The sequence below is a fragment of the Camelus ferus genome, chromosome 9 (assembly GCF_009834535.1).
Source record: "Camelus ferus isolate YT-003-E chromosome 9, BCGSAC_Cfer_1.0, whole genome shotgun sequence".
NCBI lineage: Eukaryota > Metazoa > Chordata > Mammalia > Artiodactyla > Camelidae > Camelus > Camelus ferus.
Genome location: NC_045704.1, coordinates 69466768 through 69489214, shown reverse-complemented (window position 1 = coordinate 69489214; position 22447 = coordinate 69466768). Strand labels below are relative to the sequence as shown.

At 36.5% G+C, this 22447-nt stretch overlaps 1 protein-coding gene across 4 annotated transcripts in view; it reads left to right on the top strand.

Moving 5' to 3' along the window:
* DPYD (dihydropyrimidine dehydrogenase) overlaps nt 1–22447 on the top strand; it is a 720433-nt gene that overhangs the window by 211164 nt on the left and 486822 nt on the right. For 3 of the 4 annotated variants that reach the window (XM_032487157.1, XM_032487158.1, XM_032487159.1), the window contains exons 7-8: nt 3508–3589; nt 11764–11851. In XM_032487157.1, the coding sequence (XP_032343048.1) occupies nt 3508–3589; nt 11764–11851 (170 nt within the window). Of the gene's footprint in view, nt 1–3507; nt 3590–11763; nt 11852–22447 lie in introns of those variants that run through there. The other variant, XR_004322677.1, reaches the window with a different exon arrangement.

Here is a 22447-nt window from a genome sequence, read left to right as displayed (position 1 = left end):
ATGCTTGCAGTTGTATTAGCATGTGCCAGGGACCCCTGTTTCACTGGAGTTCTGCGTATTAACTTCTTTGTAGAACTTAATGGTTTTTAAAGAATGGATAATAAAAAGGGATCATTGAAAGCTTACACCTATATTACTGAAACTCTATAGAACTGTAGCAATTATTTAGAATTTAGCTTTACCAAAGAGTTTTTAGAATATTATTGACATTGTTTAGAGTTACCAGCTCATGATGATGATACAAAATGGGCTTATTTTTTGTCAGTTTTATAACTCTTTAAATAGTCTAAAAACAATGTACCTTTCTATGTTGTCCTGTGCCTGGACTTGGTATGATGCTGGTAAAGGAACAGAGTATAAAGTTTAGGGCTTGAGCAACTCATCTGAGGACATATGTTAGGGTGGGGGAACCAAAGTTCAGTTTGGGGCATGATAAATTTGAGATACCTATTAAATGTCCAAGTGAATGTGAAGGTCTGGAATTCAGGTCTGAGGATAAATATTGGGCACCATCACATACAGATGGCATTTAAAGCTCTGAGATAAGGTGAGATTCACCTGGTATCCAGGGTGGTAGGGTTCCTGCTAAAGACTGCTGACACTCCTCTGCTCCATTCCCCATCCCCTGAGCACAGCATGTACTTTTTTTTCCCGCCTTCCCCTTCTGTTCCTCCTCCTTATCCTTTTCCCCATCTTGAGATGTGTCTTCTTCATTTATCTGAAAGTGATCCTTTGTCACATTTCACTTACATGGTTCTCTCATCCCACAATGCACTTTTCCTCCTTTGAAACGCTCTTGTTCACTTTCGGTGTTTTGTACTTGCCACACTGTACTGTGATTGTGTGCGTGTGCTATTGCCCATCTGTCTGCTGACCTCATCCATTGGTGAATATAAATATGTCACATTTCACATTTATAGCAATCAATAATCACCTCCCTGTCCCCTGCCTACTTGATTAGGATCAAGTCTAACACTTTTTAGTATCTCACATCACCCTCATTTCCTATTAGGAGATGCTTGGAGATGTGAGCTTCACACATTTATTCATAACACACATGCTAGGGTAAGCGTTGGTTACGATGCTTTGGGGGCAGCATGTGGTTCTGAGCAGAGCTGCTGAAGCTCCTGGCATTCCATTTGCTCTGGTGGCCATTTTAGTTTTCAGAGTTAAACAGAATTTCTCCTTGCTCAAATTTCTTCTTGCTAGGTTGAGTATGGTCTCTTCCTTTCTTTCTGGTCAACAGAAAAATTATTCCTACTTTATTTACCTGCTCTGTCAGAGCTATTTCTGAAATTAGAACCATTAGCCTGAACTACGATAGCTTTTTTTTTCTTTTATGTTGTACACTTCTACTTGGATCCCATAAAAGTCCCATGTCAGAGGAAGGTGCTGAGCCTCACAGTGTGTTCGTAGGTATTTAGAGCCTCACCTTGCTGTGGTTGGTTTAGTTAGATAGAATTTTTGCTTTCCTGTCCAGCCTTTTGAGGACCTTCATCAGACTCCAACGTTACTCCATTTTCAGCCTCTCCCACAGGCCCCCAGGTCTGTGAAGACTGGGTGTCTGTGCCTATGCATGATCCGTAATACTTAAAAGTTTCTCTGCTTGGTCTTGGAAGGTACAGGGAGAAAAAAAAATACCCTCTTTCCTCTTAGGTCAGTAGCTGGGCTTGTGAAATAAACTAACACAAGACAGATTAAGGAGAAAAACAGCGTTTATTAGCACAGGTATTGTTCAAACACATAGGAGACCTCGGTGATGAGTCACTCGGAGAATGGGGGTCAGAAATGAGGTTTATATAGCATCTTAACAAAGAACAATACATATGGCGAGAAGTGACAAGACAGAGGAAGAAGAGTTTGTCCTTTTAGGAGCAGCAAACTATGAAAAGGTAAATATGGGCGGAAACTAATGAAATGTAAGGGTTATTTAGTAAGGTTTGTAAGGCAGATTCCTCTTGGTGCCCATCTCTGGGCTGACAGGATCCAGAATTGTCTCCTGGTGATTTGTCCTAAGAGTTTTGCCCTTCTTGGTATGGGAAAGGGAGACATACCTTTGCAAATTTACATACTGCTTTTTGGCAAAAAAACAGAGGAGTAAAGAGCTTTTCTTGTATGTTTCTTCTCAATTGTCTTCAGCTCAAAATAATCCTGTTCCAAAGTGGTGTGTCTTTGAGGGTCAGATCCTGCTACCCTACAAAGGCAGAGCCCTCCGTGGTGCCCAGAGCGTTATGATGACCTCTGAGGTAGTGTGGGTGTCCACAGACCAGCTTAGGAGGTTCTCATCTCTGACCTCACCCCTAAATCATTCTTATGTGTAATCTTACGCCCTAACTAGATGGAAATCTCCTTTAATATAAGGCCTTGATTCGATACTGTTCAGTACTTTGCATTTTCTGTAGCACTGAGCGTGGTGCCTTGTTGATTGATGTATGGAAATAAATTGAATAATCAAGTTCTTAAGTCACCAAATAATGAAAAAACTACAGATACACTTTGAAAGACCTTGCACTGAATGATCCAGAAAGTTCAGTCTTCAACAGTTATTTAGTTTACAGATCAGTCTCTCCAATGCTTGGATGTATCTCCTTCATTACACGTGCTACATTCTGTTCTAATGATCTGCTCATGTATCTTTGCTCACAAGAACGAGAGCTTATTAAAAGTGGGAATTTGGCCAAATTTGCCATCGATCACTGCAGCTAGCACTGTGCCTGGGTATTTGTAAATGCTTATTGAATGAATAGTTCAATGAATACATGAATTGCTGTATATTCATGAACGTATGTACCCTTTTTATTGCTATAAGGTATTGAAAAGTTGTTTGAGCTTAGGTGTGAACACTCTAAACTACCAACTGTTGAAATGGTTGTATTTTAGGACTCATGTATTTTTTTAAGTGCGAAACAATGAGCACTGATATCAAATAGGATTACTTTTTAATGACTGTATCCTTTTGGGAACTTACTGCTTTCCTAAAAGATTGTTTTACTATAAACATGAAAAAAACATATCCTGTAATATCCTTAACAGCATGCTAATACAAAATTACAGATTTGAATTTGAACAAAGTAGACTTATAGTTATAGAACATACATGTATGTAGGTATATATACATGTATATATGATATGAAACATTATACACTTTCAAGTAATTTTTTTAAGATTTTGTTTTCTTAGAAATTTATAAAAAATTTTAGTAAATAAGTCAACTAAATACTGTGATAGACTTAAAAGTATCGGAACTGCTTTGGACTAATCGTCTAATATTATTTGTTTTTCTTTGTTTGTACTTACTGATTTTCACATCAGTTCCTACTGTTTCTAGGTAACCCGTATCATATTTTGTCAATGTGGATGTCCTCACACTCACGTTATGTGATATGACAATACTCTTAGAAGAGATAGTCATTTCTTTAATACTGATCAATAAAGACATGTTGCAGTTTTAAAACTAGTGATTTTTTCACAAATAATGCTTCCTTTTTTTTTTTTTTTTTTCTCCAGTACTTCTGAAATCCCTCAGTTCCGGCTGCCGTATGATGTAGTGAATTTTGAGATTGAGCTTATGAAGGACCTTGGTGTAAAGGTAAGTGAAAAACAGAATGCTTAACATGTTTATTGCTCCAAAAGAAAGAAGTATGCTCTACACTAAAGATTAGCAGCAAAATGTCACACACTTTAGGAAAGAACAATTAAAAGCTACACCAGGCAGAAGCAGAAAGATGCTTCTCCTTGCTTAGGGCATTTGTCTGTCTACTGTCTGAATGCCACTAGCCTGGAAAAGGGCAATCAATAGTTCTCATCTGGCACGCCTGCATGTGATTAATTGTCTGTAAGAAACAAATTCCTAAATTGCTTTAGGGGTTCAGTGCAGCTAATAGAAGGATTTGGTTTCTTTAATCATGTTTTTTCCATGCAAGTTGTGTGCACTCTGAAACATTTGTATTTCACAATTTGGAACATAATTTCTTACAGAGGTTTATTTTATTATATGCATAATGTCCAAGTATTAATGTGCTAATTCTTTCTCCACATAAACAGTAAATCAGCAAGGTAGAAAGAAACAGCTTTGTATCCTGTGTAATGTGAAATAAATATTGTGTTGTTCTTTTAAACACGGACAAAAATTAATACATTTTATTTTTAGAATATAGTTTTAGATAGTCCGGTTCTTTTCTATAATTTAAAAATATCATACTCTGCTCTTCACTTGAACAAATTGCTCATTTTGTTTCAAAAATTACCTTTCCATAGTAGATAAAAAATAATAGATCAACAAAGTACTATGATTTACATAATACATTCTTTAAGTACACATAGAAGTTATTTTGAAAAATGATTAAAAAACTATTCATGGCTCTTGCATTTAGAAGTAAAAATTAAAATAATCAATAAAAAGGGAAGCACTCAAAACAATATTTTTGTGCTTTTACATCTGTAATTACATTTTATCTGGCAGTGGTTGGGTGATGGAACATTTACACAAAATCCCTAAACAAAAAATCTTATAGTAAGTACTCATACTACATGTACACAAATTTATGAAAACTCAGCATTCAAAAAGAGTGTTTAAGATAGAATTAATGGTGGTTATTTGCTTTATAAAAATATATTCTGAGAACATTTTTGAATATACTTTTATAAAGCAAATAATGTTCGCCTAGAACAGTCTACCCAAGCAATAGAAATAAAAGCAAGAATAAACAAATGGGACCTAATGAAACTTACAAGCTTCTGCACAGCAAAGGAAACCATAAGTAAAAAAAAAAACACTACAACCTACGGAATGGGAGAAAATTTTTGCAAATGAAACCGACAAAGTCTTGATCTCCAGAATATATAAGCAGCTCATACGACTTAATAAGAAAAAAACAAACAACCCTAATCCAAAAATGGGCAGAAGACCTAAACAAGCAATTCTCCAAGGAAGACATACAAATGATCAATAGGCACATGAAAAAATGCCCAGTATCACTAATTATCAGAGAAATGCAAATCAAAACTACAGTGAGGTATCACCTCACCCCAGTCAGAATGGCCATCATTCAAAAGTCCACAAATGACAAATGCTGGAGAGGCTGTGGAGAAAGGGGAACCCTCCTACACTGCTGGTGGGAATGCAGTTTGGTGCAGCCACTATGGAAAACAGTGTGGAGATTCCTCAAAAGACTAGGAATAGACTTACCATATGACCCAGGAATCCCGCTCCTGGTATCCAGAAGGAACCCTACTTCAAAATGACACCTGCACCCCAATGTTCATAGCAGCACTATTTACAATCAAGACATCGAAACAGCCTAAATGTCCATCAACAGATGATTGGATAAAGAAGAGGTGGTATATTTATACAATGAAATACTATTCAGCCATAAAAACCGACAACATAATGCCATTTGCAGCAACATGGATGCTCCTGGAGAATGTCATTCTAAGTGAAGTAAGCCAGAAAGAGAAAGAAAAATACCATATGAGATTACTCATACGTGGAATCTAAACAAAAAAAAAAACCAGAAACAAACAAACAAACAAAAACGAACAAAACATAAATATAAAACAGAAACAGACTCATAGACATAGAATACAAATTTGTGGTTGCCAAGGGGTTGGTGGGTGGGAAGGGATAGACTGGGATTTCAAAATGTAGAGTAGATAAAAAAGATTATATTATATAGCACAGGGAAATATATACAAGATTTTATGGTAGCTCACAGAGAAAAAAATGTGACAATGAATATATATATGTTCATATATAACTGAAAAATTGTGCTCTACACTGGAATTTGACACAACATTGTAAAATTATTATTAATCAATAAAAATGTTTATGTATATATTCTGAAAAGTTCCTTAAGTATCTTTTATTTTGAGTACAAGTTCTTGCCTAAATCTCATTAAATAAGGAAATGATTATTGAAACTTCAAAGTAATGTAGTAGGTGATGCTTCCAACTGAAGATGAATCAGAAATTGAAGACACTTCTAAATTCATCTTATAAGCAATTGCAACATTGCATTCAATTTTTACAGTACAAGGTATATTGCATAAATCAGAGTATACCCACTGCTCTTATAAGGAAACTCATCAAGACATAGTAGAGGTCGATGAACTGAGTGCCAGAAAATGTACATTTCACCTCTAATCATGCTACTTTCTAATTTTATAGTCAGATAACCTTGACAGTCAATTAGTGTCCCTAGCCTTGGTCAATATTTGTTCAAAGGTAAAAGTATGCCACTACCATTTGTGTAAAGTATAAACATACCTGCTTACATCTGCTTAGAATAGCTCTGGAAATATGTAAGAATCTGATCGTATAAGTTGCCTTTGGGAAGGTGTAGGAAGGGCTTTATCACCATTTTGCACATTTGAATTTTAAACCTTATGAATTTATTATATTATTAAGAAAAAATTGGAACCTAGGTTAAGGAGAAGGTTAATACTGTCTTGTCCACCCCTCAGGTTGTTTTAAAATGTGAAGGAAATAAAGTATTCAAACTTGCTTTGTAAGTGATACATTCTGTAGACAATTTTGAGAGAGACAGCAATGAGACTCTTCTTCAGCTTTGAGGGCTTGCATCCACTGATGAAGTACTTACATCTTTTATGATATACTAACTTTATTCTTGAATGGATATTAAGTGTTCTACATTTGTTACCACCTTTCCCTCACCGCTAGATTCTTCTTGTAACCTGCCTTCTGTTTTTACCTCTCAACTAACATTATATAAAGTCAACAATAATTTCCTAGCAATGAAATGAGTTTTTCCCTGGGTTCACACTGCTGGCTTCTGTGCAGTGTGTGATGTATTCTATGCATATATGTATAGCTTTAATGATCTAGCATTCTCTTGGTTATTATCTGATTTTTTCCCTTTTTTTCTCTTTCTAATAGGTTTATTTCATTTATTCAATAAATAATTATTGAGGATTTACTACTGCCAAGTAGTTTGCTAAAAACTAGTCTAGAACAATCTTTTGAACTCCAGTCCTATATTAAATAGTTTAGTGAGCACATCTATTATCCAAATAACATCATACTCATCATATCCAGACTTAGTTTAATTCTCTTCCTTCCCAACTATGTTCTTCAGCTAAATTTCTTGTTGAATAATTTCAGTTTATTTTGTATCTAATAACTTGACAGATTAGTTCTTATTAATTCTAAAATGAATTTTTCCAGTCAAATATTGTGTCAGAAGAAACCTATTTGTACAGTATGTAGTACATACATTTTTTCTTCCACTATTTCATTGTCTGGAATCTCTAGTAGTCATAAAAGCAGTAATACCTGGCACCTTTTCAGATCTATGAAATAGCAGTTTTAATCATATCGAATAAATGTTTTCTTTTCTTAGACTTAGAATTCTAAAATTTTCTGTGGTCAACTTTTATTTTTATAAAAAAGAGGTGTTACATTTTTAATTGCCCTTTTTAAAAATTACGGTTCAGTTAACTCAGTTAATGCATTGAATTATATTAATGTTTGCATTTCTGGAATGTATATAGTTTTGCATCATGTTTTATTATACCTGTACATCTAGAACTAGCTATGTTTTCTGAGTCTTTTATAAAATTCTCTTTTGCATTCACTTACTTATGTGCTGACTATTAAAATTGGAAGTTCAGCAGGAAATAGTGAAATACTATTGCTGTCTTTGTAGAGTTTCAAAGCTACTGAAAGTCTGTTTTTGTTTTGCTTTATTTATTTTTGTTTATTGCCAAGAATTCACAAAGATAACAGAGTTATGCTAGCCTTATAAAAATAAAGTTCCTAGCATTTCATTACTTTCTTAAAAAGTTGTAGACCTTTATCCTACATTAAAGATATCATTATATACATGAAGATGTATTACAGTGTATAAAGAAAGTTTTTGTCAAATCTCAAAGTAGATATTGGGTGGAATTTTGACTCAGAGCTTATTATAGTCAACCCTTCTACTGAAATAATAGTTAACTCGTACACTGAGCTTGATGTGGACTGAATTTTTATTCCATTGGGAAGTTTGAGTACCTAGGACTATATTCCTAAAGCCATTAAAGGAAGGTATAGTATATGCTATAATCCACATCTAAGAAAATCGTGATAGAAAAACATTCCATATATAAAAATATGGAGGGAAGGAACAAAAACACAAACAAAATGAACGCCATGTGACTTTTCTAGAATCATACATATTTAACAAATAATATTAGGACCTCATAGTATGTCAGCCACAATTGTCAGATAATACTAGTTTTAGTTTAAGTTTTACACATCTTGGTCTGATTTCCCAAGGCATACTGTAAGCAGAATTTTAACTTGTTTGTCAAAGGATCTTTCTCCTTGTTCTTTCAGAGGATGGGTTATTGGTTTGATGGCAAGTGTTTGGGGGTTCGAGGCTGTTAGAAAAGGGAAAGCATGACTAGATTCCTCAGCACAGACAGAGAAGAGTCCTCGTGCTCGTCACTCCACTGATTAATGTTGTTGCTGCTCTGTTCTCTTTTGCACCTGGGAGCTACTTACTGCACAGTGATGGTTACTCTCCCCCTTCCCCACAATAGCTGTCCACAGCGTAGCGAAGTCTGGCTGGTCCCAGTCCCAGGATATTAACACCACGAGTCATGCTACTTGTCTTTCCAGTTTCTGTTGCACAAAAGTATAATTCAAATTTTTTCCTTCCTTAGTTGCACACTATTACCTGCTAGGATGGAAACAGACTGTAGAAATGCAAAGTGTCTGTCCATCTTTTCTGTGTATTGCAAACTCAGAGGCATGTTCACTCTACCAGGGTGGAAAGATTGGAATATTTTCATTCCCGTTTGATAAATCACATAATGCCACTACTCAGCCAAACTACACAGAGCACATGCACTTACATACACATATTGCATGTACACACACGTACACACATGCCCACAAGCAGCACCTCAAGATGGATGGGAGCTCTTTCTTCAGTCTTTTTGCTGATGTCAGTGAATAAATCAGACCTATATTCTGAGCATCACTTTCTCTGATGAACCCATTGGCAGGGCATTCCACTGCTCAACTTTGGAAATTGCATTCTTATTCAGTTTCCTAAAATTTTATTTAGAATATCTGGACCTATAATTTTCATTTATGTCTAACTTTCATTATATATTGTTATTGAGATTATTTCATAAAATAAGCACTAGAGCTTTCTTTCTTTATGATTAAAAATTAGTTTAATTTTAAAACATCTATTTGAAAAATTAGAGTAATTTATAATCCTAAAGCTTCATTATTCGATACTTGTAATAGAATCTAATTCTATTAATTCTACTACTTCTAATAGGAATATCCACTATTAGATACTTACTATTAAATGCCTTTGATAATGTGTTTACTTTAATGATCCAGTTCACTTTGTGGTATTTGATACGTTTCAGAGTTCTGGATACTAGTTATTAATCTCACCTCAGTTGTCCCCTGCTTGTTAACTTTCAATCTGCCAATAAAATTATCTGCCAATAAAATTAGAATTATTTTAGGAAAGCAAAAATGTCCCTCTATGTTATATTCCAGGTCATTTTCTCCCCCTAGTTTCTTTCCCCATTCTTTGCTTTGGACTTTATACTCCAGAAACACAGCATTCCAGTAGTTCTCCACATGCAGTGTATTGTTCTGTGCCAGTTCAGGATGGTGCTGGCTCTGCCCTTCAGTCTCCTTCTAACTTCAAGAGACGTAAGAACACAGCTGTTACCCGTGCTGTTTCTGCAGTTAGACTGCATATTTGAGTTTGCTAAAGGCTGTCAGAGCTCTCTTGTCCCTTAGTATCAGCACGTGTAAAACCAGGATGGTGACGCCACTTCACAAGGCCGTGGTGAGGATGAAAGGAGCCCATTTCTGCAGTGTTTAGAAGAGAGTGGTGCACTTAGTTAAGTACTCTCTGCAGGTCAGTTGCGATTGTTGTTTTATGAATACAGTGTTTTCTTGCTCTATGATGCAGTTTAGAGACTTTTTTTCTTAGGAACATGTTGCCTTGAACCCCCCCAAAACTACCAGGCATTTTGCTTTCTTCTTTATGGTGGTAAATGGGTGTAAAACTGCAGCAAAATCTTTTACTTTGGTGAGTACGTGCTGGCGTATCCCTGACAAGCAGACTCTTCCACTTCGCTCAGGTGGGTGGTCCCTGATCTCTGTAAGCTTCTTCGTCTGCCCCCTGGGGTGCACGCGTCTTCAAGGCTCTGCCCTACCAGCTGCCTCGTGCTTCTGCTGTCCGGTCTGCATGGTGTGCTCAGGGCAATGGGTCACTGTGATGTTCTGAGCTCTCGCCAGGTCACTTTAGATTATGTATGTGACTGCAGAAGAGAGTTGTTGCGTTCCTGAGGCAACCCTGTGAGTGAACGTCCTTATCTCTCCGCCGTGAGTGAGCACTGTTTCTGATCCAGCATGGGATGCGAGGCGTGCGCTCACCGAGTCCGAGGCCCTTTGCCGCGCACCTGTGGACGCAGTGGCCTGCTCTGGAAATACTGCCGCGGCGGTCACGGGAACGGCAGGCAGGGCTGCCCCTGGGTCAAGCCTGCAGCAGGTTGTAGTCAGACTGCAGGAATCATTTGGGCTTAGCAGGGCCGGACTGGGGAATCAGACAGAAGCATAGCATGGACCACCTCCATCTCTCCGTCCCCATCCACCCTAGGCTGTGATACTGTGTGTGATTTACTCCCTCGCCCACAGTTTGGAAGTTGCCTGGCCTTCCCAGCTCTTAGAGCTAGAATGGCTCTTACTTTGCAGGCCAGAGACCCAGTGTGGGATTGCTTCGATGGCAGTAGAGCAATTTGGATTATGCACTTGGAGACTTGGGAATAACTGCTAGCTGGGTCTGAGATCCCCTCGGGCCTATTGTGAACCAGACTTTACCCAGGCTCCATTTTTCACCTGGTCTCTGTACGTCCCTGCTCCTCGGGTATCGATGTCAGGGAAGAACCTGTGTCCGGTGTCCTTGAAATGTGTGATTCCCCTTCCCCGGTGCACGGTCTCCTGGGTAAATGGTCCGTCGTTCCGTCTGGGGGAAGGAGCAGAAGAATCATTACAGTGTTGACTTGCCGGGTGTTACAGGGTCTTTCTTCCCCGGGACCTGACCGCCTCTTCCGTCAGCAGGTTCAAGATCAGAAAATTGGCTCATGTCTGAGGACTGAGCAAAGTACTGTGACTTTTAATAGGAGTGCCTACCCTCTGACTCCTGGCTTTATTCATCTTCCCTGGACAATGGCTCCTATCAAAATCCTATCTATTTTTTTAAAAAGGCTTTATTGAAATCCCTCTACCTCTCTTTTTTCTCATCGGTATGACTTTAGCCAAAATGAATCTGTCCATCCTCTGAGCTCCTCTAGACGTGCTGAACATATTCTGTTATATATTATATTTATTTATGCACATCTTCTGCACAGATCTTGACTGTGCATGGACGCAGAAACTGTCTCATTTATCATTTTATTGTTTAAAATGAACAGCCTCGTGCCTTGAACATACTAATTAAGCTATGAAAGTTTACTGACTTTGGTTTTAAATACACTAACCTTTTTTCTGCTACTTAATTCAAATACATTTAGTCCTTAAGTAAAACATATGTGTTCTATTTATACACTATTTTGTATACGTAAGCCGATATACAAAACAAAAACTTCTGTGTATATGGAATTACGTATGTGGGTATATGTGTATCGAATTTTTGTTATTTTTGAAGTTGAAGATTCAGGTTTTAATTAATTGAATGCCAAAATGTAGCTACTCAAAGGTGTTTTTTTTTTTTTTTTTTACAGATAATTTGTGGTAAAAGCCTTTCAGCGAATGAAATTACTCTTAGCACTTTGAAAGAAGAAGGGTACAAAGCTGCTTTCATCGGGATAGGTGAGTAGCTTACTTTTAGATATTTTCCTTTATGGTAATTTTTTACTTCCTGACAATGCCCAGGACAATAACTACCTTTAGGCATTTTCATGGTAGATGTTGTATCTTGTTCAGGGAAGAGCTAGAAGAAATGAATGGCCAAAGAAAACTTTCTCTTTCATAACTGGTTGTCGTGCCTCACCTCATTATGGATTAACTTTGGCAAGACAGTTTTATCTCCCCATCCTCTCACGGTACTCTCATCCCAGTGAACATCTAAGAAGCAGAATGTTTTCAAGTCACAGCACAGAAGCTTGGAATTTGGGCTCAGAAATAGCTCGATGCTGTAGCTTTCTCTTCATGATAAAACAAATCAGTTAAGTTGATATTAAGGGATAGAATTGGCTCATTTTCTTTTTCTATTCTTTTTTTCTCAATATTTCCTAAAGACTTTTCATATTTGGCTGAATTTTAAAAGATGTTCAGCCATGGTTCTGAAAGTCACGCGGACAGTGTATAGCTGCCAGGGCAATTCATGTCTCTTACAGTTCCATGTTTTGCCTAAATATCCCACAGGGATTGACTTTGCTAACATTTTCCCTTCCCACTTACTGTATACTGAGGGACCAGAGAGACCAGTTGATTTGACTTAGTCTTTGCCTCATGAACTTTGGACTTATTCTCTCGTATGACCATACTGTGAACAGTTACGGCGTAGACACTGAGTCCACTCCCATGTCTTTCAGTTTGTCTGTCTCCTCTCTAGTTCACACTCTTGGAATGTGAATGTCTAATGAAACTACACAGACGTAAAAACTGGTCCATCTCTAAGTCATCACACACTGGGTAACGCTTGTTTTTGAGCTGCCCTTTTTCATGGTGTTTCCAGAGTAAAGTCATCAGGAGTGCTTCCAAGCCTACCAAGGTTTTCTTACCAGGATGCTGTGTATTCTTTGACTAGATAATTGTTACCAAGTCTAAGACCATCTCTGTCACTCCCTTTATTTAGATGAAAAATTATGGAGAGGAAAATAAATTCCACTGCTTTCTAGCTCCTCAATGCCTATATTGAATCTCTTTTCTTCCAAAAACTTGAGTACCACAGTCATCGGTATTTCCCTGCATTCTGAGTACAATAATCATGTGTAGATAAGAATAGGAGAATGTCTGATACTTTCCGTAGGTTTCATTTTTAGCACTATACCTGAGTTAAGTCTTACTGTTCAACATTACATTTGTACTGAGAATTTTATGTAAAGAATTATGGCGAGTATCTTTCAAGTGTATTCTACTAATACCAGCAATTTTGGGTAATATTCTCAACAAATGCTAATTAAAAAATGCTTGGTCAATAAATCAATGAAAAATTTAGGCAGGCAATGGGTCTGAAATGTTGGTAATGTTTTCAAATAGCTATTTGAAATTCCATTGTGGCTTTCTACAGCAGGTTATGTAAAATATATGTTTTCCATTAAGGGAGTTGTATATGCTAATGAAGTTTCCTGTATCTCAATGAACTTTGTCTACAAAGAATCTGTGCTGAAGAGATAGGGACCACATAAATAACCAGTACATTGAAATATCTTCAAAGTAATTGCACAAGAAGCAAATTATAACAAAAATTTGAAAGAGTTGATTGTTTCATCACTCTGAGTGGTTTCAGCCGCAGTATCTTCCATCTGCAAGAATCAATAATGTTTCAGAGTTTCCTTTTATTTCATTCAGTCCCCTAACGTATGTTACTGGACGGTGCTACCGCCCTTCGCAATACTCCACGTGACTCTGCCCCGAGGTGTGAATGCAGCATTTTAAGTGTGCAGCCCTTTCATATTTATGTCACTGTGCACTTTCATGCTGAGAAGTGAATCTTTTGACATTTCGGTGTAGTGATGTGTGGAATGCAGTTGTGTGCTATTTCAGTGTTGCGTATGAAATATATACAAGAAAGTTTCATCTTGTCAGAAAAAAAAAAAAATAGCTCTGTCTGTAGAAGACAAGTAGCCTGATCCTTCAGGAAATATCCATTTGACATTCCTGATCACCAAGCTGGGAATTTATGACCTTTCTGTTACCATGTAACTGCCTGTTCCCCGGACAGCCTCACGTCCTTACGTGCTTTTGTTCCGTAACCATGCTTCTTTATGGCAATTAAACCTCACTCACTTTGCATATCACCTTTTCCCACTCAGTTTAGAGGAGTAAATTTTGGAATAGGAATTCTGTATTTTTTAGGATGTAGGTTTGGCCACTTTAAGAAAGGAAAATAATGGAGGCTTACACAAGGTATGCATTTAGTTCTCCCTCGTTTTAACGATATGAGCCATCTGCAACGTCTGATTTCCATCTTCCGTTCATTGGTGCCAGTGTTTCCACATTCCTGCTAACAAAAACTGGAAATAGGGAAGGGAGTTCCCTTTCTTTTAAGTTGACGGCCCAGAAGTTGCACATATCACTTCTGTTTTTACCTTATCGTCTGCATCCTGGTGATGTAAACATACCTGGTAGCAAAGGGTGCTGGGAAATACAGCCTTTAGCTGGGTGGACATAATGCTCCGGTAAACTTCTATTCCTTTAAAGAAAGGGGGATGGTAAATATATAGAGAGGGAAAAAATAAAATTCTCTGCTGTAGATGTGTATCATCATTTGTGTTTGACACATGGAATCCTTATTGAGGGAAATTAGTAAAAGAGTTAACAGTAGAGAAGACACTCTGAGAACTTAGGGCGTACATGTTGGTTACATAGGTCACTTAACGGTAGTGGAACGTTTTCTCTTTCCGTAGTTGGGAATACCATATTATAGATCGTCTATATTTGTAACTACTGTCTCATTCTATGTTAGTGTGACTAAAAGAAAAAGTACTTTTTAAAAATTAAATATAACTTATTAAAGATAGCTTGATAAATCCATTGCATTAATAGAAGTGCATTCTCGTGTTTTCTGATTTTTAATACTGTGTGTGATCTTGCTGGTGAGAAGCTGGTCACTTTTAGGTTTTTCCCTAACTAATTCAAACAGAATCCGTTAAGGAAGTTATCTTGTTGTGTATACGTCACGGTGAGACAGAAGGAGTTATGTCTCTTTACCTGTGAGACGTCTCGTTTCTTCCAAGTGAAATAAATGTAGGGTAACGCTCTGGGTCTTACTCAAACTGCACTGAGTTGTCTTTGAGATACTTGGTATTTTTTTAAAAGCCCTAAAATGTTGGTATTTTTATTGAAATTAAAGCACCAGCACAGTGTGTCACTGTCACTGTTCAAAAATAGAGTTAGAACATCCAACTGCATAAGGTTTTTTCAGAGTATTGGTTGCCTCTCTTTGGATGGTGTTGAAATCAGTATTATGGATTGCAGCTGTCATTACTTTTTTTATTATTAAAAAGTGAGCACAAAGAATAGAAAATATCAAAGTGTGTCGTGCGTTGTTAAACGTTACTGTGTGAAAATGCTTTCCCATCGTGTATGCTTTTGTCTCGGGTGTGTGTACTTGCATATGCATACCGCATTATGTGGAAAATGTATTTTAAGATGTGGCTTAACAGGCAGTGCTTGAAAGCCGCTGCTATAGTTGCAAAGACCCTCAAGTAGTTGCCCTTTTCCCGTAGCAAGCTTAACACCTTGCAGTAAGTAGCCGTTGAGTGAATTCAGTAAGTACTGAGTGACCACAGTGTTCCAGGCACAGTTCTATGAGTTAAACATATATAAAGATATCTGAGTTCAGGTTTTAGCTTATTTTAATTTGAGTCAGGAAAATCGTAAGAGATTCAAACAGAACAATCATATCTTACAGCTTACGGAGTGAGATGTGGTAGGATGCGCTGAGCATGAGTACAGTACAGTTTGTTTGGTAAGTTCTTTGGGTGATTATGTTCTAGAGACAATTTAAGCGCCACTGTTCTAGATCAGTGAAGAGCTGAACCCTTAATCTTTGCTTCAAAGAAACCTATTTCTCTTCTCTCTTATGATCATCCATTTGTTTTTAATTTTAATTTTTTAGTGAAGTATAGTCAGTTTACAATTGAGTTAATTTCTGGTTACAGCACGGTCATTCAGTTATACATATATATGTGTATATACATATATATATGTGTGTGTATATATATATATATATTCCTTTTCATATTCTTTTCCATTATAGGCTATTACAAGGTATTGAATATAGTTCCCTGTGCTATATAGTAGGACCTTGCTGTTTATCTGTTCTGTATACATTAGTTAGTATCTGCACATCCCGAGTTCAGGATCTGATGTGCATTTTATGGTAATTTACCTCTTATATTCTCACAAAACACGGCAGTGACGAAAAGGCTAAACAAGCATGTGAGGGAAAGAACACCCACTAAGTTACCCTCAGAAAAATGATGATGCTTTCTGTATTCTGCAGACAACGTACTTTTTCCTGAATTTTTGTTTTTAATACTTGGGGGAGAGAGGGAATTACGGGGTAAGTAGCAGTGAAATCTCTTATTCAGTCACAGTAGAGACAGGGAGCAGAGACTGAGACTTCTCTTGAATTCACGTCTCACCACCGCCGTTCCCCTCCCTTCACGCCGCCGGCCTTCTAACCAGTGCCCCAGGCCACCGTTAGCCACACAACAGAAACAGTGGTCTTTCTAAAGTTAGATCTCATCATGCCACTCCCTCACTTAAACCTCCTCCCTCTTCCCCTACCCCTCACCCAGGGCTCCCTATTTCCTTCAGGAAACAGAAAAAAGCTTTCAAAAGTAAGACTTACAAGGCCCTTCATGATTTACTCACAGCCGCCGTCTTTAGACACCTACCCATTAAATTGTGTTTCAGATATTTGTTTTATCTCATCTCAATTTGTTAAACTCAGTTTTTATACCTGGTATTGCCTGGACCTAGACCTGTCATTCTTTTCAAATTTAAGTTCTTACGTGTCCTTTTATCTGCTTCATGTAATTCTCTCTACTTGTCATGATCCACTCCTAGCCTTCACTCTTCAACCTGGGTGAATGAGGCCACTTCCTCCCCACCGATCACCACACCGTTAGGTTCCTGTTCCCTTTCTGGATGTCCATACTGGATTTTGTACTCTGTTTTCAGCACCTATTTCCATGTATTATAATTGACTGGTCACACGTTTGTTTTTGCCATTAGAAGTTAAACTCTTGCAGGGTGAAGATTCTATCTGCCTTATTCATTGATGAATCTTCAGTATCTAACATAGTTCCTGGCACAGAGTAGGAACTCTGTATTTTTAAATTACGATTTTAATGCAAATGTTTTGATTATTTGCCCAAGTAAATTGGTAGGATGTTAAAAAATGTTGGCCATTTTGGGAGTATTACAATATGGATGAGACACAAGGGGAAATAGCTATCACATTATTTTAAAATTGTTGTTACACTATAAATGAAATAAACAAGCAGGAGTAGTGACGTTAGTGGTGGTTGATACTGCTAGTAGCAGAGGTGTTAGCTAAAATATTCCACTCTCAAGTTTTAATATAATCTATGTCATTAACTTTTAAAATGGCCCCTGAGGTAGATATTATTAACTCTATTTATGGATAAGAAAATTAAGATTAAGGAAAGTTAAAGAAAACTAGTAAAGAGCAGCCAAAACATGGAAGGTGAGTTTTATAGATATGTAGGAAAAATGTAATAAATGCAAACATCCACACTTCAGCATAAGCTGTTACAGACACAATGACTGAAAACCAGCAAGTTAGCTGAGGACACCTGGCTCCATTAGAGTCCAAATTAATGATCTTGAATATGGGACCTCGTACTCTGCAAGAATTAGGCTTTGTATTTAGCCTCATTTTTCTCATTGTTACTACCAATTGGTTTTCTTCCATTTCCATCAGAAAAGAATATTTTTTAAATGTGATGATTCCCAAATATTATAACAGCTGAAGAAGAGCTAATTACAATTAAGAAAATCCATTGAGAGACTGTGGTATTAAATTTGCTACAGTGTGGCCTTTAGTTAAATCTCTTGTGCCTCCTTAGAGCCAGAATTCTTCACTGCAAAAATTATTCTTAATTAGCTTCTTAAGAAGGAGTTTCTAAATTGTACACAACCATGTATACTTCCTATTCATTTAGAAGAAAATGAGATAGGTTTTTAGACCACCTACTTTACTTCTGTCCACAGATAGAAACTGAAGTTGTTTAAAAATTATGCACAATTCTGAATAGATTAATTTAAAATAATAAACGTGACTTAATTGCAAGCAAAAAGACATGGATATTTAGCGAATGCACTTTTTAAAAAAATTTGTAATAATGTCTAATTTAGTGTCACTTGTAAGTACTCAGGTGTAATTGTAAGATGGCTCCCAAGAATTCAGAAATGAGGGAAGTAGAATTCCCACTGAGAGTTCATTAAATCAGCACTTAATGAGTTCAAGCAAAGCCCCCCAGAAGGAGATAAAATAGATGTAGGGCAATTAGCCTTTGATCATATTAACATATCTATAGAAATTGCATCTTAATCTGCAGAAGCAGGTAATAGGGGCTGGTCACCTTTACAAGTGTAGAAAGAGGGGGAAAAAGAATGAGGAAATATTGGCAGTGTCTCTTTAGAGCCACCTGAATCAATGGACCTGGAGTTATGTGAGCCCTTATCATGAAGATACATAGGTAAGTGTGTTTTAAAGACCTCTAAATCTCCTCGTTTTGATTCCAAGTCCACCAAACTGGCACTGAGTCCAACACAGTTTGATTGTATTAGGAGACCATGCTTATCATGTCAGGAAGAGTAATCCTGGTCCCTAGGATGGTTATCTTTGTTGCCCAAAATCACTGCTTCTCTGAGTAATATGGTACTCTAATATGAAGAACTCTCTCCCTGAGGTAACACTTCTCAGAAACAAGCTCTGCGTGTCTCAGATATGTTTTGTGACTGTCACTGCATTCAGAATAAGTCAGATTTCCTTAGTATGACTTTCAACTGGCTACCATAGTTCTCCAAATATACCCCTTTTGCCCTAAAAATATACCCCTTGTAGATCTCTCCTTCCACCAGTTCTCTAGCCGTTCCTCAGAACTAACTTGTTCTCTCCCGCCCATCATGCCTTGTCTCATACTCTTTCCTTTACTGAGAAAAATGTTCCGTCTGTCCGCATACGGTAAAGTCAATGCTTATAATATTCATCTTGAATACTTCTTCCTACGTGAGGCTTTCATACTCACCCTGCTGAGATAAGTCTTTATTCTGTGTTCACATGTAGTAAAAGGTTTTATATGTCATTTATAGGACTGACTGTAGTTTTCTTCGTATTATTTTTGGTTGTGTGCGTATATCCATTCCCCTGCCCCACACACAGACACACAATATTAAAAACCTGTGAGAGCTGAGATTGGCTTTTTAAATCTTTGTATTCTACAATTTTAGCACATTTCTTGATATACAGTGTATCAATAAAGTCTTTATTTTATTGTTTTTTCTTTTTATTCTTTTTTATCACTGAGTAGTATTCCATCATATAAGTATACCACATCTTCTTTATCCAGTCCTCTGTGGATGGACATTTAGGTTGCTTCCACGTCTTAGCTATTGTAAGCAGTGCTGCTGTGAACATTGGGGTGCATGCATGTTTTTGAATAAAAATTCCCTCTGGCTGAATGAACTCATTTACAAAACAGAAACAGCTTCACAGACATAGTAAACAGTCCTGTGATTACCAGGGGAAAGGCTGTGGGAAGGGGATAAATTTGGGAGTTTGAGATTTGCAAATGTTAGCCACTATATATAAAAACAAAAAAACAGGATTTCTCCTGTATAGCACAGCAAACTATATTCAGTATTTTGTAATGACCTATAATGAAAAGGAATATGAAAATGAATGGGACATTTTGCTGTGCACCAAAAATTGACACATTGTAACTGACCATACTTCAATAAAAATAAATAAATAAATAAGTTCTTTAAAGTAAAATAATTGGAATAATGAAAAGAAAATAGAAGCAAAGGAAAACTGAAAAACAAGATCATAACTTCCTGAGAAGTTTGAAACTATATTTGATCAAGTAGGCGTTTCAAAAGTCACATATTTTCCAAGCATCTTCTTTTTTTGAAAAAATGCAAAGACATGTTCACGGTTTCGATTACTCATTCAAAGGCAATACATTTAAAATTCTAAATGTTATTGTTGTCATTCTTACATATACACCTTATCATTACAAGTATTAAGTATTACACTGCTATGCTGAATATTAGGTATTTTCTTTGAGCATATTTGGTAAAGGCAAAGCTATTTGCTTGAGGATATTTAATAAGTGTTTTATGATGAAGATGGTTATACAGCAAAATCTTTTAAAAAATGATTTTTCCTGCTGGTAGAATCCCTGGAATATTGTAAATGTTCAATAAATATCTATTGAATTAACTATTTAGTTAGTCAGTTAAAATATATCTATTTCTTCCATATTGCAGTCAGAATGAAGTAATTTATTTAGCAAGGGGGTTATTTTAAAATATTCTGTAGTACATGTTCTTTTTATTAAAAATTTATAAAAGAAGGTAAGTTATGTTTTAAAATACTTAACACTTCTTTGGATTTCTTTTGATAGAGACATAGAGGGATTTCTATTATATTTCTAGATATATTTTATAGAATGAAAATATATTTCACTTACAGTAGTTGCTAAAATGAGAGAAGCATATTGTTAAAGCACTGTTGTTTTTAGCTGTTCCCAGTGGTTTATGGATGATGGTTACATTTTTTGACGGGTAAAAATCGTCATCCGCACTTGGAAGGGGTTGTTATAGAACATACACTTCAGGGATCATGGTGGGGTTTTTTTTTTTAAATGTAGCAATCATCCTATAGATATGGGTTGTCCTCCAGAGGTAGAATGTTGATGTTGAAGGATAAGATTTATTTTAATTAACAAAATTAAAAGTCACTGAGGTAGTGGATATTATCACAGAAGCATTAAGGAATGCCACAGTACACAGGCTCCGTCCCCAGCTCTCCAGTTCAATGACTTCGTGTCTGTAATTCATGACTACCTCCAACACGCATTTGCAAACATCGATGGTTTCCAGTCGAGGGATAGGGCCATCCTGCTAGACAGCTTTATTCACACAAACCACACAGCTCTGCCGACCGTACCCTTTTGCATGTCACTCTGTGTCAAGGTTGGCAAAATACGGGAGCCCATCACACACAATGAAAGCAGAATCCGTAAGAGAGATGTGAAACTGTTACAGAAATTGCAGAAGTTGAATCAAGTTAGAGGAAACTAGGTGTTTTTCTACGCAGGCTTTAGAGGTCCTTCTAGAAATAATTTTTCAAAAGACTAGAAATGAGAAAATTTGCAGGCTAATTTGTGCCTTACTTATTATTTATTTCCTGTGTATGCAGGCCAGGTAGGCGCTGTCAGCTTTGGCTAGCAGCGCTGGATCACATAAACTAATACTCTTTCCATTGACATTTAAACAACTTCTTTGACATAAATGTTTAAAAGCAAGATAAGTGCTTTGAAGAGGAGACTTCCTTAAGACATTGTAATTTAAGTAATACATCTATTTTAGAAGCAATTCAGTTGAAATTTGTATCAAATCAGTTTTTCTCCAGTTCTTGTCATTGAATTGTTTAGGAGCCTCCAGCAAAATCATGTTGTACTAAATTCTCCAAGTCTTTATAGAGCGACACAAATTTATTTAAATAAGTAAATAAAAATCAATGGGGGAGAACCTAGTTTGGCTACATTACTCTTTTTTCAATGTCTAAAACTCATATTACTTTATAATGTCATTTAAACATACAAAGAATTAATATATGAGGAAAATAATACTGCAGTAAAGATGAATTTACTTTATTAACTCAAGTCACATAATCCTTTAAAGTATATTTTTAAGCGTATTTACCATGGACATTTAAGAAAAAATTAAAACAAAAGTTTGATTTATTTACTTTCTTATCTGTAAGTATGTGAGAAACTTGTTGTGTGTTATCATCTTCTGATGAACCATGCGGTGCCACCTGGAAAGAACATGGCCCATTAGAGGCTCTGCTCACGCCTCTCCCCCCACCTCCCCCCCAAACACAAACTTCCACAGCAGAAAATGAACAGATGTTCACTTTGCTTTTTTGTTACTGAGATAAATTGTGCATGCAGCTCTTAATTCGTAAGTTAAATTTGGAGAAGATGTTGAATATTGGGTTAATCAGTCAAAGATTATGTGAATACATCCAGTTTTGTGGAAAGAAGTCATATTAAATTGGAGAGTTGCTTCCTTGACGTTTTGAGTTCTTATTTTGTACTCTCCTCTTTCGTTTTTTATATACATGCAGGCTTTGTTTGTTGAACCCTAATATCTATATTTTACTGATAAATTTATCAGTGTTAGAATAGTGTGTTTTAAAATTGACTCCAATTTGTATCTCTATGGTCGCTTCCTTTTTATTGAAAGAAAATTGTCTTCTGTAACTTATAAAGACCATATTATATATAGTCAGGTGCTTTTCTGCTGTTTTTATTCCTTTAATCTAAGCATTGGCTGATTGTGTTTCAAAGTATATTATTAAACTTCTGCCACATATGCTAAGGATTATAGATTGCAAAATAAGTTTAAAGGGTTATGATTCATTTAGAAAAAAACAATAAAACTACTTTAATGCAATTAATAAATAAGAAT